Below are 22,783 nucleotides of genomic sequence, written 5' to 3'. Positions count from 1 at the left end.
CACTTGGTTACATTGACAAAAAATCTAAATGTCATATCTGCAAAATCACCCAAACCAACTCCTTATTCTCAATAACCAGTAATGGCTAGAAAAATACCTGAATTAAATTAAATAGTAATGGAAGCAAGTCAAACAGAAATCATTATTCTGCATTTTCCTGCTATAAATATTTTTCAAACTTAATCCAAATAGCCACTGCATGGGCTTAAACCATATGAACTAACATGCAGGCACATTCAATGTTGATTTTTTTAAATTGTGCAACAGAAATGTGATGGCACCACAGGTCACATGATTTTGACTGTCCTTTCTAGTTACAATTTGTAATTCAAATCCTCCTTTTCAGAGACAAGAACAAGATTTATATCAGTTACATAGTATTGAAAACGTAAAATATTGGTACAGGGAAGGCTCACTCCGACAGGTGTGCGCGGCGGTCACCTGAGCAACCAATATGGTTTCTTAGTCATCTTGTGCATGCTTAGCATTATTTGAAAAGGTTCTTTGGCATATTCCGTTTTATGCCTTTGTTAAACAGTCATCCTTAAAGACCCAGTGGGAGTTCCACAGAAGATTCCTTCATAGTAGACAGAACCTCAGTCAATGAAAAATTCCTATTTTGTACCTTGAGTATATTTAATTCAATATCATTTGTTTACAGTGATATGCCTACACTGTTTTCAGGGAGTACTTCCCTTAAAATCTGGTGGAAAAAAAAATTGGTTTGCGACATAAACCTGGTGAAATGAACACTGAATGTTCTGCAGTCAGTGCGTCTTGCTTTCTAATTCACCTGTAATTTTAGAAAGCGATAAATGGTTTAAATTGATTAGGGGGTGGAGCGTTTATTTGGAGCAGTGTAGAGAGTTTGAATACATCTTCACCAAGTACCATGTTTATCTTCTTTGCTTTGGCCTCTGAAGGCTTAATTATTTAATTGCCGTGAAATTGTTCCAAACTCCACTCTATCTTCTATCATTGGTACTCTTTTTCTCAGACACAGTTATTACCTGTGCCTCATGACTGAAGTGATAGCGAAATTCTACTCTGCCTTTACCCAACCTGTGCTTTCTTCCTGGGCATGGTCACTTGTAAGGGTTTTCTACTGTTATCTTCTAAGGACATAGCCTCTACCATATTGTGCCAAATCTGTGGCCTATAAATAAAAGCCACGCTTGCAAGACTGATTTCATAAGTCTTAAAACAGGAAGATTGTCTTTACTCCAGTGAACTGCTTCACTTTACCTAAACTGTTGAATATGAAGGTGATGTGTCTGTTTTCATGTCAGTAATTTGATCCATGAATGCTTGTATTCATTTGGTATGTATAAACTGTTTTCTCTAAAGCTCATGTTCCATAAATATCCTTACTCTAAATCAGTATGGAATTGCATGCCTTCAGTCAAGAGGGGGGTTGATGGGATTCTCTTGATATTTGGTGTAGCCATGTTCTAATTATTTGTGAAGCAAGCAGTTACTCTTTTAACTGTGTTCCAAAGAGGGAAAACGGGGGGGGGGGCAGACTTTTCTAAGCATCTACAACTTGCAACACGGCTATTGAAATGTACTGCCCTCATGTTGACAGAGGCAATTCCGCTGCTCTTCAGCACATTCCTTTGACTGAACACATTTATGAGGCCAATATGAATATTGAGTTCTACTTTTTGGAAAGGTCATGCTTATCCATAGTAGCCTAGAATAGCTGAGATAGCAAAGGTGTGCATCTTGAGAAAGTTGGTACTGCTTAAAATCTGCTCCCAATGTATCAACTTATCATCAAGATTGTCCTTTCTTTCTTGTTGTAGGTACATTAGAATATGGAGGGAAAATCTATATTTCTAAAGGGTGCTTCTAGCTGCAAATTCCTCTCCTTTTGAATACCCGAAGGTGCCAGACTGGAGCAGGATTTTTTCTCAACAACTTGCTCCTTCAGCGGCCTGTTGCCACCTCCTGAAGTGATGTCATGAAGCTGCATATAGGCACCGCCCATGCGGGCAGACCTCTTTTCCGCTCTTTCTGTGCCTTTGATCTGGATCTTTGGTTCAAGCATAGTCCTATTTACCAATCCCTAAAACTCAAATTTGACAGTGGACCAGGGAAATGTCGCATTCTGTAGAGTGGAGTGTTATCAGTATGAAAAGCTCCCAAATTATATGCAGCATGCTTTCACAGTTGAGATGCCTCTTACGGCGCGGAAAGGTAAACTTACATTGGCATGGAGGGATGGTGCCTATATGTTGTTCCACACCGTTACTTCTGAAAGTAGTCACTGACTTGAAGGCACATCCTACTGGTGTGCTGGAATAGGTGCTTGGAAAAAGAAATCTGAATCAATTCTGGCTTCTGCAGGTATTCAGAAGGTGATGACTTTTCCGTTGGAGAAAGTATCCACCAAAAAGAGTTACCGAAGGTAGATAACATTTTCACCCTTTTCATATTTTACTGATCAGAAAAACGTTTGTGTGTAAAAGAAGTATCTGCAAGTTTTGGCGGATTGGGACAGGCTTCTGACACCAAATCTTACACTTCTTTTATATTTCAATGAGGTTGGCAACTTCTGCTCTCCTGAGCAGACTTTGAAATTCCTCCTAGGATAACCCTAATTTTGTGATCAAAATGGAATGCATATTTTGATTGTGCTGCAAATTTAAATAGTAGTAGCTAGCATAGCATCCTTGTTGAGGTTTGTATTTCTTGTTTAGAATGTTAAATGATTAACTGAGAAATATCAAAAACCTTTTCAATGTTTGTGGGCTTCGTGATGGATCACAAATTGACTAGCCTTTCAAATTTCAGTATTGCTAAAGTAGTGATTAATTTATTGTTGTCCATAGCATTGAACTTTAACATTTGTCTACACCATCCACATGCTTCTGTGTAATACACATTCTTATTAATGTTTATGCCCTACAAATGTTTCAGTATATGCTAAAATGCACAGACTGTTTTCATGACATGGCAGTTGTGTGCTCATAAATACTGCAAACTTACAGGGTAAAACTGAATGGTACTGAATGTTTTATTGAGCATCACAGGGCATCAACTGCCGTATTTAAAGTTTTAATTTGTGTTAACATTGAAAAACATTTTTTAATATTCATTGATAACTGTTATTGTACCTCACCTTTTGTGGTAGTGCACATGAAATGGGAGCTTTCCAACATGTTTACCTATCCATTTTTCAGGTGTTACAATGATGCAAATAGTCAGCTGCCCGTATGTGAAGACTGTTGCTACCACCAAGACCGGTAACTTCTAAAATCAAATTTTTTTTTTTCCTGCAAGTTTGCATGCATGTACTTGTTAAATCAACGTGAGTAGACTATGCATTTCAGACTAAGTTATACATTTCAGACTAAGTTATACATTTTTATGCAGTTTGTTGGTTGGTTTTGCCAGTATTCTTTACAGTTTCTTTTGAAACAGTGATGTCTTGTTGTATACTGTGTACTTGCTATTTAGTAATATGGAGGTCATTTTTATTAGAACGTTTTCATGTTTAGAAACTTGCATGTTGAAAGTTATCTTGATGCATGAGAATCAGGTGGAAGTTTTATACTTAATCTGTACTAGGTGAAGGAGCATTGATCTTGACGTGGCCCCAGCTGAAATGATCTTTGTCCAGTTGTGTGTGGCACATTCTTTTAATGGTTATCATATTTGTTGGAACGTAGAGAACGTAATTGCTTCATAGTTCAGTCATTTATTCATGTATAGAAGTTGGGTAGTGTTCACATTCTTTGGGGCTAATAGATAGCTTTTTTTAAAAATACATTTAATCCAAATCTATGGTGAAGGCGAAGTCTGGTCACTAAGTTAATGTACCTCAAAACTCTAGTGCTGTGTTTTAATCTCTGCTTTTGCAGCAGGCCTAAAATTCTTTGATTCAGGAAGATTACTCCGCTTGTAAATGTTTGATTCTGTCTGTTGAAGGTCTACTGCAATATACAAATGCAGTTGAAATAAATGTATCACCTATGGTCTCAAGCATGCGTCACCACCTGCTTTTTTAGGTCTCGCCTGATCCAGCGCATGCGCTGGTCTGGACGAGACATTTAGTGTACGGGTTTTGAAAGTGCTGCCACACGGCCTAGCGCTTGCGTTCATGTGCGCAGCCGGCAGCTTTCAGCGCCCGAGACGCCATCTGGAGCTTTCACTTTTTCTGCGCGCGGCTAATGCTCGTTTTCCAAGTTTTGGCCGCGTGCGCACACAGCTCCCGCTTCTCCCCCTCCCCCACCACATATGGCGTCTCGCGCGCCTCTTTTTCAGTCATACAGTATTATTTGTCCTATTCCCCTTCTCCTGTCTTATCAGGGAATTGTTTTAATTTTTTCTTCCTCTGTTTTGCGTCAGCCACATTGTTCTCCCTTGTAAATCACAGCGTCCTCGGACCAGTCTCTGCGATTGTTAGGGGACATTGGCACAGGTTTGTGATAGGGAGGTGTTTGGTGTGGGCAACATAAAGCTGACTGAGCACACATGTTTAATGTGTGTGACTACCCGATGTGGTGTTCTTCTGTAAACAAAATCTCCGAGTAATTAAAGGATGTTAGTTGCAAAACTAGGGAAACTAGCCTGACTTGGACATTATCCACATAGGAACTTGTGGAGCAAATAGGGCTTCAGTGTTCAAGTGCGGGGCTAATAGAATGTTTTTCTTCGATGTAGTATTTATAGGCCCCAACACTTTGTAGGGAGTGCATGCGGGGTTCAGGTACAATCTGAATGTAACTCTGAAGAGAGAAATATGAAAACTGCCTTTCCCAGACATGGCTTCGAGTGTGGTGACATGCTTCAGGGTGGCTCCACGCGACCTCTCCGTGCCAGCTGGAGCCTCGATCTGAAAACTGCTGTTTGCTGGCTCAGCAGCTTTGCACGCGCCTGCTGCCATTTATAGCGGGGATGGTTACGCCGAGGCGGGAGAGTAACAGCCACGCTTACTCTGTATTCGTATTTCTCATCGCCCTCTGCCCTGAAGTGACGCAGGACATTATTTCTCGGAAGTGAGAGGCAAAACTGTCACACACAGCTGCAGAACGAGTAACTCGAGACGAATTACTGTCAACTTAGCTGCTATGATCTTCAGTAGTTTTCTAGTTTTAATACCTTTTCCAGTACTTAACAATCATTGGCATAGCCAATAGGTCTCGCCTTTGGGACTTTATAAGGGTTTAGCCTTGCAATAGTTAGTGTTGTTGCACCAAGGATATTGTGCTGCATAACTAAATACTTATAAGGTCCCAAAAGCGAGACCTATTGGCCATGCCAATGCTTGTTGAATAATGTTTCAACTAACATTCATACTGGGTCACATGCAAATACACACACTGCATCACGCATGCGCAGATATGTACATATAGATATGGAAACCAGCGGAGAAACATACATGGGGAAAAATATTCAGATTCGGGCATTCTTGAAGGTAGGTGGATATATGCAGACACAAGAAAGCAGACCTACGCAAACAGGTACACCCGCCTACTCACTACAGTCTGATACACGCTTTCAGTGTACAGCACCTCATGTTGAAGATGTTCCTTCTACAATGAATATACTAGTAAGCTGTCCTGCTACTTGTAGATATGATTGTGCTGTATCAGTCACATACAAGATAAGTGTGCAGCAGGAAATCGAACAAACTTTTATTTTAAGCAGTAAGCAAGCTCATATATTTTGTTAAAGCTTTATAATAATGGAATTATTTACTTATCATGCCATTCTCAGATTTTAGCCTTTGAGGTTTAGCCCTTCAGAATAGCTTATTAATTTTCTGTAAAGTAATCTGAAGCATTCAGTTTATTTTATCCTGCATGAATACATGCAGTTAAAAGGCCTATATATTGTGTTGGGTTCCTGCTTAAAAGTTTCCAAAGGTGATTCATTAATCAAAAGGGCCAGTTCTGCCATTTACATTGCAGGAGTATCTATTTTAGAGAACTACTAGTTGTTAGAAGCTTTCACTGAATGGAAGAGTTGCTTCACTTCTTTTTTTAAAAACTGACAAGCTTGCATGTTTGTTCTTTCCATTGTAGGTATGCTCCAAGGAATTGCTCCTCCTATGGTTCCCATGATCCACCCCCAAGTTGCTATTGCAGCATCTCCAGCTACACTAGCTGGAGCGACCATAGTTTCTGAATGGACTGAATATAAAACGGCAGAAGGGAAGACCTATTATTATAACAATAGAACGCTGGAATCAACCTGGGAAAAGCCCCAAGAACTCAAACAAAAAGGTAAAGGACTTTATCATAGTAAGATACAAGTGTATTTAACAAATCTTGGGATTTTTTATTTGAAAATTACTCTGACAGTTGTCCTTTTAGGGTGTGTTTTTAATTCAGTGCTTCTATTGTTTCATTACTTTTGGACGTCTTGGGGTAAACTGCTTGTTTTTATCCAGAAACAACTTCATGTTTTTTTCCCTGATTGTGTTTAAACAAAAAATATTTTATGAAAGCAAAGTCAGGCGGCATGGATTGATTGTCCACCAAAGTCCACATTTAGGAGTTAATGCAGTAGTCACTTAGCAAGCCTTTAAATATAAACATTGTTTATTCTTATAGCTGATTTATACAAGTTTTTCATCCAAAAGCATGTTAATTTGTAGCAAAGAGTTATGTTCTCTCCTTTGTTGTACTGTAAGTAGAAATGGGTACAGAGTAAAACAGCCTCGAGATAGGTTTCAAACATTTGACCATTAGTGCAAGCATACATAATGACCAAATGTGTTTGCGCTCATTAAATGTCATGGGCCACTGTCACTTTGTTGAAATGGCTATAACTGGCAAAAATAAGAGTCTTGAAACTTGTATCGTTTTTTCCCCTTGGACATGTATTGGGCTTTTGTAAACAAAGTAAGAGGACTACTGGAAAGTTAAGAAATGTAGCTTAAATTATGATCTGCAGTTTCACTGTCATGCTTAACATGAAGTCCAGCCAGAACATATCAAATTTCTAATGCATAATATGCAAAGAATAATTTCATGGATGGCTATTATTATTGAAAAACATTTTTTTGTAGAAAAAGTAGAAGAAAAGCTTAAACCTGAGCCAGTTGTGAAATCTGAGCCAGTTGTTGACGAGCCAAAGTCCATGGATACTGACGAAGAGGATCGAAAAGAAGAACCTCCAGAGGAGATAGAGGTAAAAGACTCCAACTAAATAACTCCTACTAAATTACTTGGTACTGTCCTTTTTAATAATCTTCTAGTGCTTGGCGTTTTTCTTTCAGATTTAAACTTGCGTTCATACAGGTATTGGCATAGTCTACATTTGGGAGCAATTACTGGATTGGTTGATTTAAAGGGTTGTTTTTACTGGGGGAGATTATGATGTGTGGGGCATTGTAAAAAGGAAAAGCAGGTGTTCTCCTGTGTAGTCATTACACGGCATTCAAAGATGAGCAGATGTGCTCTCTGCATTTTGGAGCTTCAGCCTCGGTCTAGACATCTCTGACTTAAGGGAGATTATGGTAAGGCTGACATTGTCTGAGTAAATGGTTTCCTCTGCCTACATTACTGCACACATACAGATTCCTGCCACACAGGATGCAGCTGAAACATATTTATCTGTGTAGATTTTCATCATGGGGAGGGGGGGGGGGGGGGGGGAGGTGCTGAACACCCATATATTGTAGCTAAGCTGTTAACTCAACCATTCATTTTGACCCCTCTAAGCCTTGTTGATGGAATCCATGGTGCCCCTCTATCCCTATTTAAATTAGATGTCTCAAGTTTATTTTCCATTGCAATTTCATGATCCCTTTTATTCTTGCTGTGATTTGATCTGTTCTGATTGATGCTTCTAACCACAGATTCCTCACCTAGTGAATAATCCCTAGTTGTCAGACTGAAATTGGAAACTTTAAAAGTGGTTCTTCTCTGCTCTGGTACGTGGTGTCTTGTGTCTCCACGTCGACAATGAACTACTCTGGAAGTGATGAGTGGAGCCACATATAAGTGCCACCCATGAACCCTAATGTTAGTTATTTTCTATACTTGCCTTTAGACGCGGACGCGGAGCTTCTCCTTAGTCGTAGAGCAGCTTATTTCAAAATGTTACCAGTGTGCAAGGGAAAATGTCACCCCCTAAACCAACAGACTTTAAACCTTGTAGGGACGTCCAAACAGATTTCTTTGATAGACCCTCACAAAGGCTTTGTGGTGCCTGGGGATGGAGCATGGCTCCACTTGGTCCAAGCCTTGTTCAGGCCTACCAATTAACAGGCAAGTTGCTTGTCGCCATCACACTGTGCCTGGCAACCCTGCCTTTTTTACACAGCATCCTATGCCAGGGAGTCTGGTGGTTTAGTTGTCAAGTTGAAATCAATAGAAATATTTGGTAAACAGATTGTTTTTCCTCAACAAGCTGTGCTCTGAGATCAGTAAATGCCAGCTGGCTTCTCAGAAACGACTGTCATGCCCTTTGGAATACAGTGACATTTGACTGGGTTTCCCCTATCCAGGCTATTTAGGATGTCTGCGATATGGCAAACTTTTTAAATAGATCTGAAGTGAACGCCACTGATTGCTTGGAACGCGCTTTGGGATTGCTCCGGCATCCTTTATGGCTGGCTCATGCATGTTTGACAACAAAGTGAACTCTGCCTTGGAACTTTTCAAGAAGAGCAGAGCCGCAGCACGTTCTTCAGACCTTTCTGCTGCCATAAGGCAATTCCATCAGCAATTTCCCCCTCTCTGTGGCTACGGTAGATGCTTACAATTTCGCAAGCCCCAGAATCCCCTTCATGCCCAGCAGGCCATTCAGCCTTTTCGTGGCAGAGGCCACGGTTCTCAGACAATAGGGCTGGAGGGGCAACATGCAGCGCATACCCTGCACCTCCAGTATCCACAGCTGCTTAACTGCTTTAGTTTGTTTTTGCTGGCATTCAACCACGCAGAAGCGGGATCCGATATTTCCTTCAAGGGTGCAGGTCATCAGGACAGACCATTGGGTCCCGCACATTGTCCGTTATGGCTATTTCCTCCCTTCCTTTTCATTCCTCCTCTTCCACTGCCTTCAGGGCTGCTGACAGAAGACCATCCGTCAGTTTTACAGCATGACGTGCAGGCCCTTTTGCCTGATCATAGAAAGGATTCTGGCCTCTGAAGTAGGAACTGGATGTCACTCCCTCTACTTCCTTGTGCCAAAGGAGGGCAGAAGCCTCTGTCCTATTTTAGATCTTCACCCACTTGACGCCTTCTTATGACAATGACATTCTGGCTATGTCCTGATGTAGCAACCTTGGTCTTTGATCTTAGTATGAATGACTGAGGCTCATGGGGTTGTTGGCCTCATTCATCCTACTAGCCCAACGTTTCAGGTGGCACATGTTGCTCTCTGTTTGATTGTATCCAGATTTCAGAGAAGACTGTTAAGGCTCTCCATTGGTGGCTGCAGGACTGCGAGTGTGTCTTTGACAGGCCACTCTACTTACCCTACCCAGAACCACAGATTCTTCACTCCTGGATTGTGGGAGACCATCTGAGAGAGGTGGAGATCACAACCCTCTGGTCTCTGGCAGAGACTCGGCTCCACATCAGTTTGTTGGAGTTAAGGGGGATTAGTTTGGTGAGTAGGAAGGCTGGTGCAGGTACTCTGACTAGACTACCACCATGTGGTACTGCAACAAGCAGGGTGGGTGAAGCTGTGGGTTCTGTGTCAGGAGGCAGTACACCTCTGAAAGTGGCAGACCCCCCAAATAATTTCTCTGATGTGGAACCACCTAGTGGGATCTTCAAACCAGGGCAAATGAAATTCTCAGTTTCAAGGACCTAGTGGGTAATTAGCTGTACGTTTCACAGGTCACTACCGAGTGTTTGGAACGTGCTCTAGGATTGCCCAGGCATCTTTAATGGACCTGCCATTTGACAGCTCTTGCATGTTTTTCAACAAAGTGGACTTAACCTTGGAACGTTTTAAGAAAAGCAGAGCACAGCACATTCTTCGGGCCTTTCTGCTTCCGAAAGACAATTCCATCAGCATTTTCACCCAATGTTGCAATGGTAGATGTGAGAAAGTGGCTCTGTATATACTGTTCCCAAATGGGTACAGGGTGTACAGAGTCCACAGTCCCCAGAGGTTTGGCAGAGGCTAAAGTTAGATATAACCGTACTCTCTAAAGTGGTAGCTTGGTCGAACAGTAAGGCAGTATCAGAGGACAGTGTAAAGCCTTTGTTGCACACACTCAGCCAGCAAATGGTCTCACACACTCAATAACTGAACTCTAGGCCAATGGTTTATATATAAAAAATATGCTTGTTTTATTTTAGAACCAACAATAGGTATTAAAATATACTTTCTCCGAATGAGATGCTTTATATAAATACTTTTGCAATATGCAATTGACTTTTGTAGAAAGTTACAAGTGGTTGAAATAGGCAACACAATTCTAAACACAATAATGCATTGAGTTCAATGGAAGTTTCAAGTTATTTGCCACAGATTACTTTTAGGATTACTTTTGGAATTCCAGGACTAAATCCTAGATTCAGTCCTGGGTCAGTACTTGGAATCAAGTGATAAAAGTCGACTTAATTACTGTGATGATTTTTAGACAATATTTTGCTATTTTAAAAGTTGACACTTAGAAAATATTTCATAGAGAACAGTCAATGATTCCCTATGGCAGAAAATTCAAGTTGCAGGTATAGTACGTTCTCGTTACTTTTGTAATCCAGTACTGGGTGCCTAGACTCAGTACTGGGACCTTTATCCAAAACAGGTAAGTAATTACGTTTTCAGATATTATACGATTTTTAAAGAATATTTAACATTTGCAGAAATTGACACTTAGAAGAAATTTCCCAGAAAAACAGTCAATGGTTTCCTATGGGAGAAAATTGGGTTACTGGTAAGTACAGTTGTAAATATTTTTCAAAGTCAGTGCTGGGCACCAAGATCCAGCACTGGGAGCTCACCTAAGAGCAGGTGAGTATTTTCGTTTTCGTTACTCGGCTGATTTTTGGTGAATATTTTAAGTTTTGAAAAGTCCACACTTAGAAGAAATTTCAGGAAAAGCCAGTCAATGTTACCCTATGGAGAAAATTGAGTTATCGGTTTAAAGGTAAGTACTCGACTGGCAGAGTTAAGGTTCTGGGCATAGACTCGGGGGTCTCCCAGGGTCAGGTAGGTACAGTTGGTTCACCCTCAGCGGCACAAGGGCGGCCGGGTGCAGAGAGATTTAGGCCCAATGTTATCCTATGAGAGGTGGGGGGGGGCCTTGGTTGGTGGCTGCTGACTAGCAGGCCACGCGGCTGTGGGAGCTGGGCTCCTGGTCACTTACTAAGGGCAAGTGGGGAAGTAGATAGATGTAGAGGTTACACTGCCAGGGCCACTCGGGCGGCTGGGTGCAGGGTGCTTTTGAGCCTTCGGGCGCTCAATTGATTTCAATGGGAAATCTCTGGTTTAGAAAGACTGCAAGCTCGGGGACGAAGATTCTTCAGGTGCCACCACCACTTCGAGAGGCAGGTTGGGTAGTTGGAGGATAGGTAGGTACCCTGGGATTGGGCACAGGGGGCCGCGGGGCACTGGGTGCAGGGCTGCCTTTTGGTGTCGGGAAATCTTACTCTCTGTTGATCGCGGTTGGGGGCACCTGGTTCTGAGGCTGCAGGCTTCTTCAGGATTGTCGAGGGACGTCCTTGGGTGCCGGACTCTGGGTCACAGTCGCCGTGGGGTCGTCCTCGTGGTCTTTGTTCACTCCAGCACAGGCCTGGCTTGGCGAGTGCAGAGTGTGCTGGGTTCGCGGTTCCGGGCTGCTGCCATGGATTTGAAGTAGTTTTTGAGTAGAGCCTCTACTCATGGGAGTGCCAGGGGGCTTAGAGTCAAAAGGTAGCCAGGTCCTCCGTTGTTTGTGAGGTTGCTGGCCACAACTGGGACAGGGTGATGCCCGCTCCCCACAGGAAGTGGTCATCTAGGGGTTTTAGTGACCCCAGGGCTAAGTAGCCTTTTGGCTACTACCTCTCACTTCCATTAACGCCCCTAAATTGAGTATTTAGGAGACCGCCTGATATCAAGGCTTCAGATTCAGACAGATCAAGAGGAGTGGACAAAGAAGAGTCCTGTTAAGAGAATCTAGGAGTACCGACTGACTTGGCACCAACCTTGCCAGCTGCCTCCAGCAATCATGGAAGAAGCAGACTCATCCTGCTGCTGTGCAGTTTTCAAGAAACCCAGAGGGCTGCGCTGCCAATTGTCTAAAGAAACTTCCTTGGAGTAGAGGGGCTACTGTCCTGCAGCTGCATGCATCACATATGCAAGGTGCTCTCCTCTGAGTTTTCATTACCCGGACAGTCCGACGCAGCACCTCCCCAGGAAGAGGACTCTGGGCTCCTGAAGGTCCGTTCTGTCTCCTCAGCGAGTGGGAGGACATCAGGACCAGCCGGAGACGCACAGGACCAATTCCCTTAAAAGAGAAAGTAGTGGTTTACATGTATTTCTAGAACACTTTTGGAGGAACTGTTAGCAACCCTGCATTCAGGTCAGTATCTTAAGTCTCCACACATACTATACCACTCACTGACCGAGCAAGTTGAGATACTGGAGGAGTATACTTTCTTAATGAATCAGTTGGTTTTCCAGCCTCTCAAGCTTGCAACCTATCTCGGTACTTCAACCATTTTGTGAATGAGGTTTTTGGCAAATGTATTGATCTGGCAAGCTTTTTAGAGAAAACGAAATGTGACCGATATGGCCTTTAGATAGATTTCATTTTGTGTATTTTGTATGCATTTTCAACAAATGTCCTTCGTTTTATATATTTTGTTTACATTTTTTTTTTTTTTAAGTGCTCTCGCATCCTACTCATGGAATTTGTCAATTTAGGACTTATGATTCATTGGAAATCCCTTTGAACAAGAAATAGCATTACTGTTAAGGGTGAACCGCTAGAAGTTTGAAATACACTTGTTGCATCTGTGCTTCTGATTACATGTAGATGGGTACCCTGTTTGTGAAACATTCTCATAGTTTATAGCATAAATATAGGATCACCTAGGCATCAGGCTACAAGTCCATACTTTTGTTGTTTGCTAAGATGAACCGAGGGGTATATATGCTTCCTAGGCAGGGTAATGAATATTGTCTCCAACAGCAAGTAAAGTGGCTCACCTTTTTGTTTTTAGATCAGACAAAATTATCTCTCCATGGCTGACTATCCGTTTTGGTCACTTATAGTGACTGAATTGTGGTATAGGTTCCACAATATGTATAATTTTTAGATTACTGATCAGTGAATTCAGATATGCTTAATCACAGCTTTCATTTGTCTCCAGGAACCAAAAGAGGAGGAAATGACAGAGGAAGAAAAGGCTGCTCAAAAAGCAAAGCCAGTGGCTACCACAGCAATTCCTGGCACTCCATGGTATTTATCATCACTAGCGCATATTTTCATGTACACTGTAATTTCGGTTACCTCCAGTAAGTGTGTTGTTAAACATCTATTATAAACATTACAAAATGATACACATTGACACTAACAAACACTGGATTTTCTGCTCTGTTGCAGTTGGATGAAATGCATAATCTTTATTCCTATACATGGCTCAAGATATGGGCAACATCTGTCTTGTATGCTGCCTAAAATGAGGCACTGCTTTCCTGTATAAAGAGGAACTAATATAGAATGGTTGTTGATTTAGTGGGTACCACTAACCAAAGATACTTCACATTTAGAATAGATCCTTGGGTGGCAGACTGGATCCATAGAATTTTTCGGAAATCTCATGCATCCTCTAAAAGTCAGCTTGCTCCTCAAAAGGACCCCCACAGAGGGACAACCGGAAAAAGGAGCTCTGGAAAGGAAAGACACTGACTACATTGTTGTCGACGTCGTTTGTAACTGTCTGTGTCAAGAGCATCTGCCCCTACCTGCTCTTTGTTGAAAGCGGGCTCTGCATTTTCCACTTATGGATGTCATGGAGAGCACACCAAAAACTCAAAACCTCCAACACTTAAGTAGTAGACATCAGCATAATTACTATTGTTATCTACGTCTAAGCCTGTATCTCAATTGACATTGGTAGGACTCTCTTAACCCCGAACGTTGAAGCTAGAACACCATTTGTCTATTCATTGACGTCAAGGAGGAAATGCCAGAGGAGACTGTCAAGGTCGCCTGGACTATAGACTTTAAAAAAAACAAGCAAGTCTGTAATCATCCTGTACGATGTCAATACTAATGACTGCTACTCTATCGCTTTTAATAGTATCACATGCTTCAACATTGCTACTATTTTCGTCAGGCAGTCATCACCTCATCAACTTGCCAGGTTTCCTGACACCAGGTTTTTTCATCTCTTTGCACTTCAACTCTGAAAAAGAGAGTAGAGTGCCCTGCAAAGCACCCTGAAGCTAGATTTCACTCCACATCCACTAGCTTTCAGACCATAAAGAGCAAAAGTCATTTTTGAGGATCCAGTACGGGTTCGTTTGCTGCTTTCACCTCCCAGGAAGGTATTGAGGCCGCTGTGTAGGTCTCCACTATGGAAGAGACTCCAACGCATCCTCAAAGATCTACAGCAGCCTGTAATTTCAAACTAAAAATTGGATCCTCCCTGAGCACTCTAAAATTATATGATCCACAAATACAGTATTCAATGTCCATCAATTTATTCTGTTTTCTTTAAATCAGATATTCATTTGGTACAGCAGAATTTTCATGTCCGTGCATCCAAAACAATCAATAAGGTATTTCTTTAGATATAAACAATTTTCAAAGCAGCCAACACGTGTTTCGTCATGCTAAATCAAGCATCCTTGACTTCTTCAGGGCTGCCAACCCAAATAAGCAAAATATAAGCACAATTCTTACTTGATTATATAAATGCATGTTATTACACCTTTATCCTTATACAATTAAGAGATTAAACATACAACAAAAAGATAGTCAAAGTATCATAGTAGACCATCACCCATTGTGAAAAAGAATAAAGTCTCAAAGAAAACTTTAAATAAAAATCAGCGCACTAAGTATCTCCTGCTTCAACACCCGAGTGCGTGAAAGCCCAAGAGCCGAGATTACGTTTTAGTCCTTGAAAGTCGAATGCCAAAGTAAGAAAATATTGATATCCTCCTGTTTAGAACGCCTTACTCACTATCTGTAAAGTCATAAGAATATCTGTTTTAAAGAAAACAGAATACATTGATGGACATTGAATACTGTATTTGTGGATCATATAATTTTAGGGTGCTCAGGGAGGATCCAATTTTTAGTTTCTTTTTATCTGGGTGTGCGGGTAAAGGTGGGGTTGTGCAGGTAACCAACCTTTCTTCCCTTTTGAGCACCGTTATGTACTTACTGTAATTTGGTACTTTGACCCATATTGAAAGTTGAGCGCCCTGTCTTTGACCTGGTTACCTAAGGTTCAGTTAGAGGAGCCTGTAATTGCAACCTGGAGAGGAGAAAGAAACCAATATCCTTCCAGATCCATGTCTCCTATTCTGAGCACAGATGAAACCCATTCATCCAATATGCCACTTTCATCAGCCGCTTCTTCCTCCTTTGTCTCTGTTACAATTTTTTGTGATGTCTTAGCCAGGTGAGTGGCTAAGTTGAGCTTACGTTTGAGAGAACCACCGCCGGTTGTTTCGGTTAACTCAAACTTTGCAGCTAAATGTAGCTTCAAAACCCTTGCCATTACGTGGCCTAGTTGATATCACGGAGGAAAGGTTCCTTTACCTGCCATCTATCAAAGCGGCTATTCTGCACCTGTTGAAAAAATCTAGATGTTCGAGGCATATGAGCTGCAGATTACACACTATGCATAGATCGCCATCTGGTGTTGGGCCCGGATTTTTGCACTTGTTTTTGTCTTGGAAAGTCTTTGGAAGTCACGAGGTATGTGACTCCTCCTTTGGATCATAGTGCGCCTGGGCATCGGCTCCATCCTCAGATTGTTTTTTTCCGCCATCGGGCTCGGATGTGTTCTCGCGCTCCAGTTCGGAACTGTTAACGATTTTCTTTTGCGACGCGCAATCTTTCCCTACGGTATTGTTTTTATTGCGTTTTCCCAATCCGCGCGACCCTTCAACTTCGAAGTCTTCGATGCCGGTCTTTGGCGAAGGCCTTCGGGCCTACCTGGGCCTCATCTCCGGCTCATGCAAAGGATGCCATTCAAAAAGTGTCCTCGATGTGGGTCGAAGTTTCCCCACACCGACCTGCATGAGGTGTGTAACCTCTGCCTCTCACTGGAGCACAAGGCCAGAGACTGTCCAGCTTGCTCCTCCTTCCTCTCCAAGAAGACTATCCGGGACCGACGAGCTAGGAGAACAATGGCTCGCTAGTCATCTTCGATCCCCGACGACCTCTTCCAAGAAGGCGTCGATGTTCCGGAGCAAGGTCGGGTCGAAGAAGCCATCATCAGTGCCTCCGAAGCAGATGACTCCGACGTCGAGGACATCACTCCAGCTCAGAGGGCCATGAGTACAGACGTCGCCACTGACCCAAACCCCCCCGTGACACTATCAAAAAAGGCTTCGGTACCACCTTCACCTTCGGGCCCAGGTGCACAGCGAGATACTGCTTTCCATGCCCCGCCTTCGGGCCCGGTAAAGAAGCCTACTAAGCCTTTAGGTGACAAGGGCTCGAGTCAGCCTACACTCGGTGCCGAAAAACATACTCTGGCACCGAAAAAGAAGAAGTCCTCTTCCTCATCCACGCTGACCGCTGCTTCGACATCTAAGCACTCGGCGTTGAAGACTAACACCGGTTCCTCGGCACCGACAACACCCTCTGAGCTGACCAAAAAACGCCCACCGAAGGGCCCCGACTCCCATTCTTCGAAGCCAAAGACCTCGGAACCGAAACAACAACAGGTTCCATCGGATAAAGACACTGCAAAACTGCATGGTTCCAAACCTAGAACCGCTACCGAGTTGGCGCCGAAAAAGCTTACGCACCGAAGCCGTCTACTCTGAAGGATCTGCCTCCCACAGAAGAACTGTTATGTCCAGATCCTACCCAAAAGACTCTTGTGAAGGATCCTAAAACTGGTCACTTAATGCTTAGCATCAAAAAAAGACCCCTAGAAACGCCGGCATCACCACCAAAAAAGAGACTTCTGATGGATACATCTGCCAGTGGATTCCTCACCTTGTGAATATACCCTGCGCCAGCATTCCACGGAACTTTTTCCCCAGCTCTCTACGCCGACGTGGACGTCATAATGCTTCGGCTCCGCTCGCGACTCCGTATGACGTCACCGGAGCCATAAGAGAGCCACGTCGGCGTGATGACGTCAGTTCCCTTTTTTCCGCGCCGTTGACGCGTAACGGTTTTCCAGCACTCTCCTGCTACTTTGTAGTCTTGTAGTGGGTTACGGTTTGTGAATTCACCATGTCTTCGACTAGGAAGTCCGGTTTCAAACCTTGTAGGGAATGTGGGGGCCACATGTCAGTGACTGACCCCCATGAAGATTGTTTGTGGTGCCTTTCTTCTGACAGCGACGTGGAGGACTGTTCCAGCTGCAGAAGAATGAACCCCAAGGCCTTGAAGGAGAGAGAGGCGAAGCTCTTCATGGCCAAGGCGCAGAAGGAAAAGAGGGGTAGGAAGGAGATCGAGGCCGGAGTCGTCGACTTCACACTCTTCGTCGAAGAAGCATCACAAGAAAAGCAAGATTAGCTCTCGGCTCCGGTCTTCGAGGAGCAAGGCTTCGAGATCGCCGTCGCCTCGACGTCGAAGTAAGGATGTTGTATCTCCTTCTCCATCTCCTAGGAAGTCTCCAGAGAGGTCACCTTCGCCGAAGCGGTCTCCGGCGCGGTCTCCGCGGTCTCCGGCGCAGTCTCCGGCGCCAGTGGAGTCTTCTACTTCTGACGTCGAGAAAGAACAAGAAAAAGAGCTTTCACCAGAGCCGGCTGATCCTGTGGCTCCTGTCGAGGACTTTTCAGCTCCGGTTCCAGGTACTCCTCAGCCGGGTTCGGAATCAATCCCTTATCCGCAGTTCCCAACTCCGGGGGCGGATTCGAGGCATTTTCTTAATGCGATGTATGGGATTTTTTAACAGGCTGCCTTCCCATCCGGCGCACCATCTGGTCCCGTGGGTCCTATGGCATACACCTTGGGAGTGCCGCAGCATTATGCTCAGGCCCCATTTCTGCCCTTTTTGCCGATGGCTCCTTCGTGGCAGTTTCCGGCGCCGTCTGGGGATCCATCTTTGCTTCGTTTGGATCGGCCTTCTTCGGAGCCCTCCTCGACGCCGTTGCCGACTCCCTCTGCTCCACGTCCGGCGCCGCGACTCCACATTCGGTTCCACCGACTCCACGTACGGCGCCACCGGCGCCGGTTCCTTGGATCCGTTCAAGGAGAGCGGCCCAGAGAGTCTTGGAAGAGGAGCGTTATAGGGAGGAAGTGGAAGAAGGTGAGGTGGATACATCTTCTGACGACTTTGAAGGCATTCAAGATGCTAGTGGTTTTGATACAACTCTGGAGTGGGACCATTTTTCTACTAGATCCTCGCCACCGCAAGAACTGGCTCCCTATCATTTAGTTATTAAGAAGGCCGCATAGTTGCTGGACTTGCAGTTACCCTCTGCTGACTATAAACCAAACCTTCTAACTGAAGTACTACATTCGCCAGCTTCAACTATTTAACCCTTGTTGCCTTTTAATGAGGCTATCTTGGAGCCAGTTATGGACGTCTGGCGTAAGCCACTCTCTTCGCCGGCAGTCTCCAGACAGGTGGCAAGGAGATATAGGGTGTCTCCTGGGGATCCAAGTTTTCTATCTTCCCACCCTTCTCCAGAAAGCCTGGTGGTGCAAGCTTCATGTTCGAAGCATTCTTTAGGCGCCTTCCCTCAGACTCCTGCGGATAGGGAGTCTAAAAAGACTGATCAGGCAGCTAAAAAGACCATTTCTTCGGGGAGGATGGCGCTTAAATCCACTAATGCCACCTGCTTACAAGTGCGCTACGTTCATGCTCTTATGGACTCAATGAAATCATTAGCCCCTAAGCTGCCAGAAGGAGATAAAGCTTCTTTTATGGAGGTGGAAACTGACAGGCAGCTGACGGGGCTTGACACGGCTGATTCTGTGGCAAGGATAATGGGATCGTTGATAGCCACTAGGAGGCAAGCGTGGCTTCGTTCTTCTGGCTTCTCTTCTGATGTTCAAGCCACTTTGGTAGATTTGCCTTTTGACGGATAAAATTTTTTGGCGAAAAGGCTGATTCCGCCTTGCAAAGATTTAAAGAAAGCAGGGTAACGGCGAAATCTTTAGGATTACAGATTCCTGCTAAGGGATTTGGTCTTAGGAAATTCAGAGGCTTTGGGAGATCCTCAATTCGTTCCTTCCGGAAGCCTCAACAGCAGCAGCAGCAGCAACAGCAGCAGCAGAATCCCCTCTATAGGTCGTATAGAGGAAGGCAAAGGGGACGGAGAGGTTCTGGCCGCAACCCATCTTCATCTTCTGCCTCCTCTGCTCCCAATGAAGCTTCAGGGAAGCAGCCCTAGATCCCCATCCTAGATCATGTGAGACCTGTGGGGGGGGGGGGGGGGTCGAGTGTCCCACTCTCTGCGAGGTTGGAAATCTGTTACAACCGACCTTTGGGTTCTAAACCTCGTGGAGACTGGGTACGCCCTTCCCATTCTGGAGTTTCCTCCCCCTTACCCTCCTTGCCAGAGTTATTGCTCAGAAGACCATCTGCTTCTTTTGAAGAAGGAGGTTCTAGCTTTGCTTCAAAAGGGTGCGATAGAGGTGGTTCAAGAGCAGGAAAGGGTTCAGGGATGCTACTCCTGGTATTTCCTGATTCCCAAGAAGGACGGCAGATTGCGTCCGATCCTGGACATCAGAGTCTTGTATTTTTACCTGAAACAGGAGAAATTCAAGATGCTGACTCTTGCGCAGGTTCTTCAAGCGTTGCAGCAAGGAGACTGGATGGTGTCGATCGACTTACAGGACGCGTACTTCCATGTTCCAATCCTGAAGTCGCACAGGAAGTATCTCTGTTTTAAGGTTGGGTCGCAACATTACCAGTTTGCGGTCCTCCCGTTTGGTCTTACTACCGCACCTCGAGTCTTCACGAAGGTGATGGCGGTGGTGGCTGCTCATCTCAGGAGGTCGGGGATTCCAGTTTTCCCCTACCTGGACGACTGGCTTCTGAAGGCAGAGTCCCCAGAGATGGTGCAACATCATCTCCAGGTAACATCTCAGCTGTTATTCGACTTGGGTTTTTCGATCAATGTGCCCAAATCGCACCTGGTGCCCTCTCAACACAACCTGTTCATAGGGGCGGTACTGGACACTACTGCGTGTCGAGCATTTCCTCCTCCTTAAAGAATTCTCGACATTCAGGAGATGATCCCTTTATTCCACAATGGAGCGGTTGTTCCAGTTCTGAAGGTCCTTTCGTCTGCTCGGTCTGTTCGCTTCCTGCATTCTGTTGGTCAACCATGCACGTTGGCACATGAGGGCGCACCAGTGGTGCCTCCGCAGGCAGTGGTATCAGTACAACGGAGATCTCAGGGAGTCGATCAGGATCTCCAGAGAAGCTGCAGCGGATCTATCTTGGTGGAGCGTGGGGGGGGAATCTGTCTAAAGGGAAGCCTTTCCATCTGCCTCCATCGGTGGCCACAGTGATAACGGATGCCTCCGCCCTAGGGTGGGGTGCGCATCTGGGGGATCTGGAGATCAATGGTCTTTGGTCTCCAGAGGAAAGGTTGCTTCACAGCAACCTTCTGGAAATGCGGGCGATTCGTTTGGCACTCAAGGCCTTCCTCTCTTCGGGGTCCGTCTGTTCAAGTCCTGACGGACAACACTACCGCGATGTGGTATGTCAACAAGCAGGGAGGAGTGGGGTCGCATTGTTTCTGCAGAGAGGCTCTGCCTCTATGGTCCTGGGCTCAGGACCATCAGATTTGTCTAATGGCAAATCATCTGGCTGGGGTGCTGAACGTACGTGCGGACAGTCTTAGTCGGCAGTTCTCCGCCGACCACGAGTGGAGGCTCCATCCAGAGGTGGTTCGTCCGAGGGACACCTCGGGTGGACCTATTCGCCACCCGCGAGAACGCGCACTGCCCATCATTTTGCAGTCTCCAGTATCCGATGCAGGGAGCGTTGGGGGGCGCGTTTCAGTTGAGTTGGGGCTCACAACTCCTTTACGCGTTTCCTCCCATACCCCTGATTCCTCGGGTTCTGAGGAAGATTTGCCAAGACCGGGTCCAAGTTATTTTGGTCGCCCCGGATTGACCAAGAAGGGTGTGGTATACAGATCTTCTCCACCTCTCCTCGTGCCCTCCGCTCAGTCTCCCTCTGAGGGCAGACCTCCTCTCGCAGTCGGAGGGGCAGGTTCTACACCCCCACCTCCAGAGCTTACACCTTCATGCCTGGAGATTGAACAGGGCAACTTGAATTCCTTCTCTCTCCCGCCTGATGTGGTGGATGTTATTTTATCGGCCAGGCGACACTCCACCAAGTCCATTTACTCATATAGGTGGTCTAAGTTTGTTAAATGGTGTGGAGAGAGATCCATTGACCCTTTAAAAGCCCATCTTTCTGATGTGCTTCCGTTTGCACTTTGCCTGGCTCAGCAGGGCTGTGCTGTGGCCACGGTCAAGGGCTATCTATCGGCCTTATCAGCTTTTCTATGTTTTCCTGATCAACCGTCGTTATTTAAATCTCCTATTGTACTAAGGACTTACAAACAGGTTTCCACCTACTCCTTTTGTAATGCCACAGTGGGACCTTAATCTTGTCTTAACTTTTCTGATGAGAACTCGGTTTGAGCCTCTTCATAGTTGTCCTTTGAGGCTGTTGACCTTTAAGACGGTCTTTCTTGTAGCCATAACCTCGGCAAGGAGGGTGAGTGAGCTTCAAGCTCTTAGTTCTAAACCCCCGTTTTTAACATTACATGCTGAAAGGATGGTACTCAGGACCAGGGCTGCTTTCCTGCCTAAAGTGGTTACTCCGTTTCATTTGGGGCAGTCTATTACTATCACTGTTTTATTATCCACCTCCACATCCCTCCAAGTAGGAGGAAAGGCTTCATCGTCTGTACCCAAAAAGAGCTGTGAGCTTTTACTTGGACAGAACGAAAGACTTTCGTTTGGACGATCAGCTTTTCGTGGGGTATGTTGGACATTCTAAAGGAAAAGCTGTGCACAAGCGCACTCTATCAAGATGGATCATCCTTGCCATCAAGATCTGCTATGCCCTGGCTGGTAAGGTTCCTCCTGAGGGTATTAGAGCTCACTCAACTAGGACTAAGTCTTCCACCTCTGCTTTGGCCAGGGGTGTTCCTGTGGCAGACATTTGTAAGGCCGCGACTTGGGCCTCCCTCCATTCCTTCGCAAAGCATTATTGCTTAGACTCTGAGATGAGGAATGAGGGCCACTTCGCTCGCTCTGTCTTGCAAGACTTTTTGGTATAGGAAGGTGGACACCCTCCTCCGGGAGTGGGACTGCTGTGGGAATCTATTCACAAGGTGAGGAATCCACTGGCAGATGTATCCATCAGAAGAACAAGTTACTTACCTTTGGTAACGGATTTTCTGGTGGATACCGTATCTGCCTGTGGATTCCTCACTAGCCCACCCGCCTCCCCATTGTCCACCTTTGTATACCTTAGAAGATGTCTTGCTTGAGATGTTGTTATGCTTTGTAGCTTCTTTCTTTCTGGTACATTGGTAGGAAATGCTTGTTTTCTTTAGCTTTCCTTTTGTTTATGTACTATGCATATTTGATTGTATATTGTATACTGTGTGTACTTTGAATCTGTCGTTGGTCCACCTGTGCACCTCGGAGGCACGGAAAAAATGGGTGGAACTGACGTCATCACGCCGACGTGGCTCTCTT

At 44.8% G+C, this 22,783-nt stretch overlaps 1 protein-coding gene across 2 annotated transcripts in view; it reads left to right on the top strand.

The window, feature by feature from the left end:
* TCERG1 (transcription elongation regulator 1) overlaps window positions 1–22,783 on the top strand; it is a 698,295-nt gene that overhangs the window by 186,767 nt on the left and 488,745 nt on the right. For both annotated transcript variants that reach the window (XM_085618107.1, XM_085618106.1), the window contains exons 6-9: window positions 3,186–3,248; window positions 6,033–6,233; window positions 7,022–7,143; window positions 13,272–13,360. In XM_085618107.1, coding sequence (XP_085474233.1) covers window positions 3,186–3,248; window positions 6,033–6,233; window positions 7,022–7,143; window positions 13,272–13,360 — 475 coding nt within the window. The remainder of the gene's footprint in view (window positions 1–3,185; window positions 3,249–6,032; window positions 6,234–7,021; window positions 7,144–13,271; window positions 13,361–22,783) is intronic.

The sequence above is a fragment of the Triturus cristatus genome, chromosome 7, assembly GCF_964204655.1.
Source record: "Triturus cristatus chromosome 7, aTriCri1.1, whole genome shotgun sequence".
NCBI lineage: Eukaryota > Metazoa > Chordata > Amphibia > Caudata > Salamandridae > Triturus > Triturus cristatus.
The sequence above is the reverse complement of the archived record's forward strand: the minus strand, read 5'-3'. Positions and strand labels throughout refer to the sequence as shown.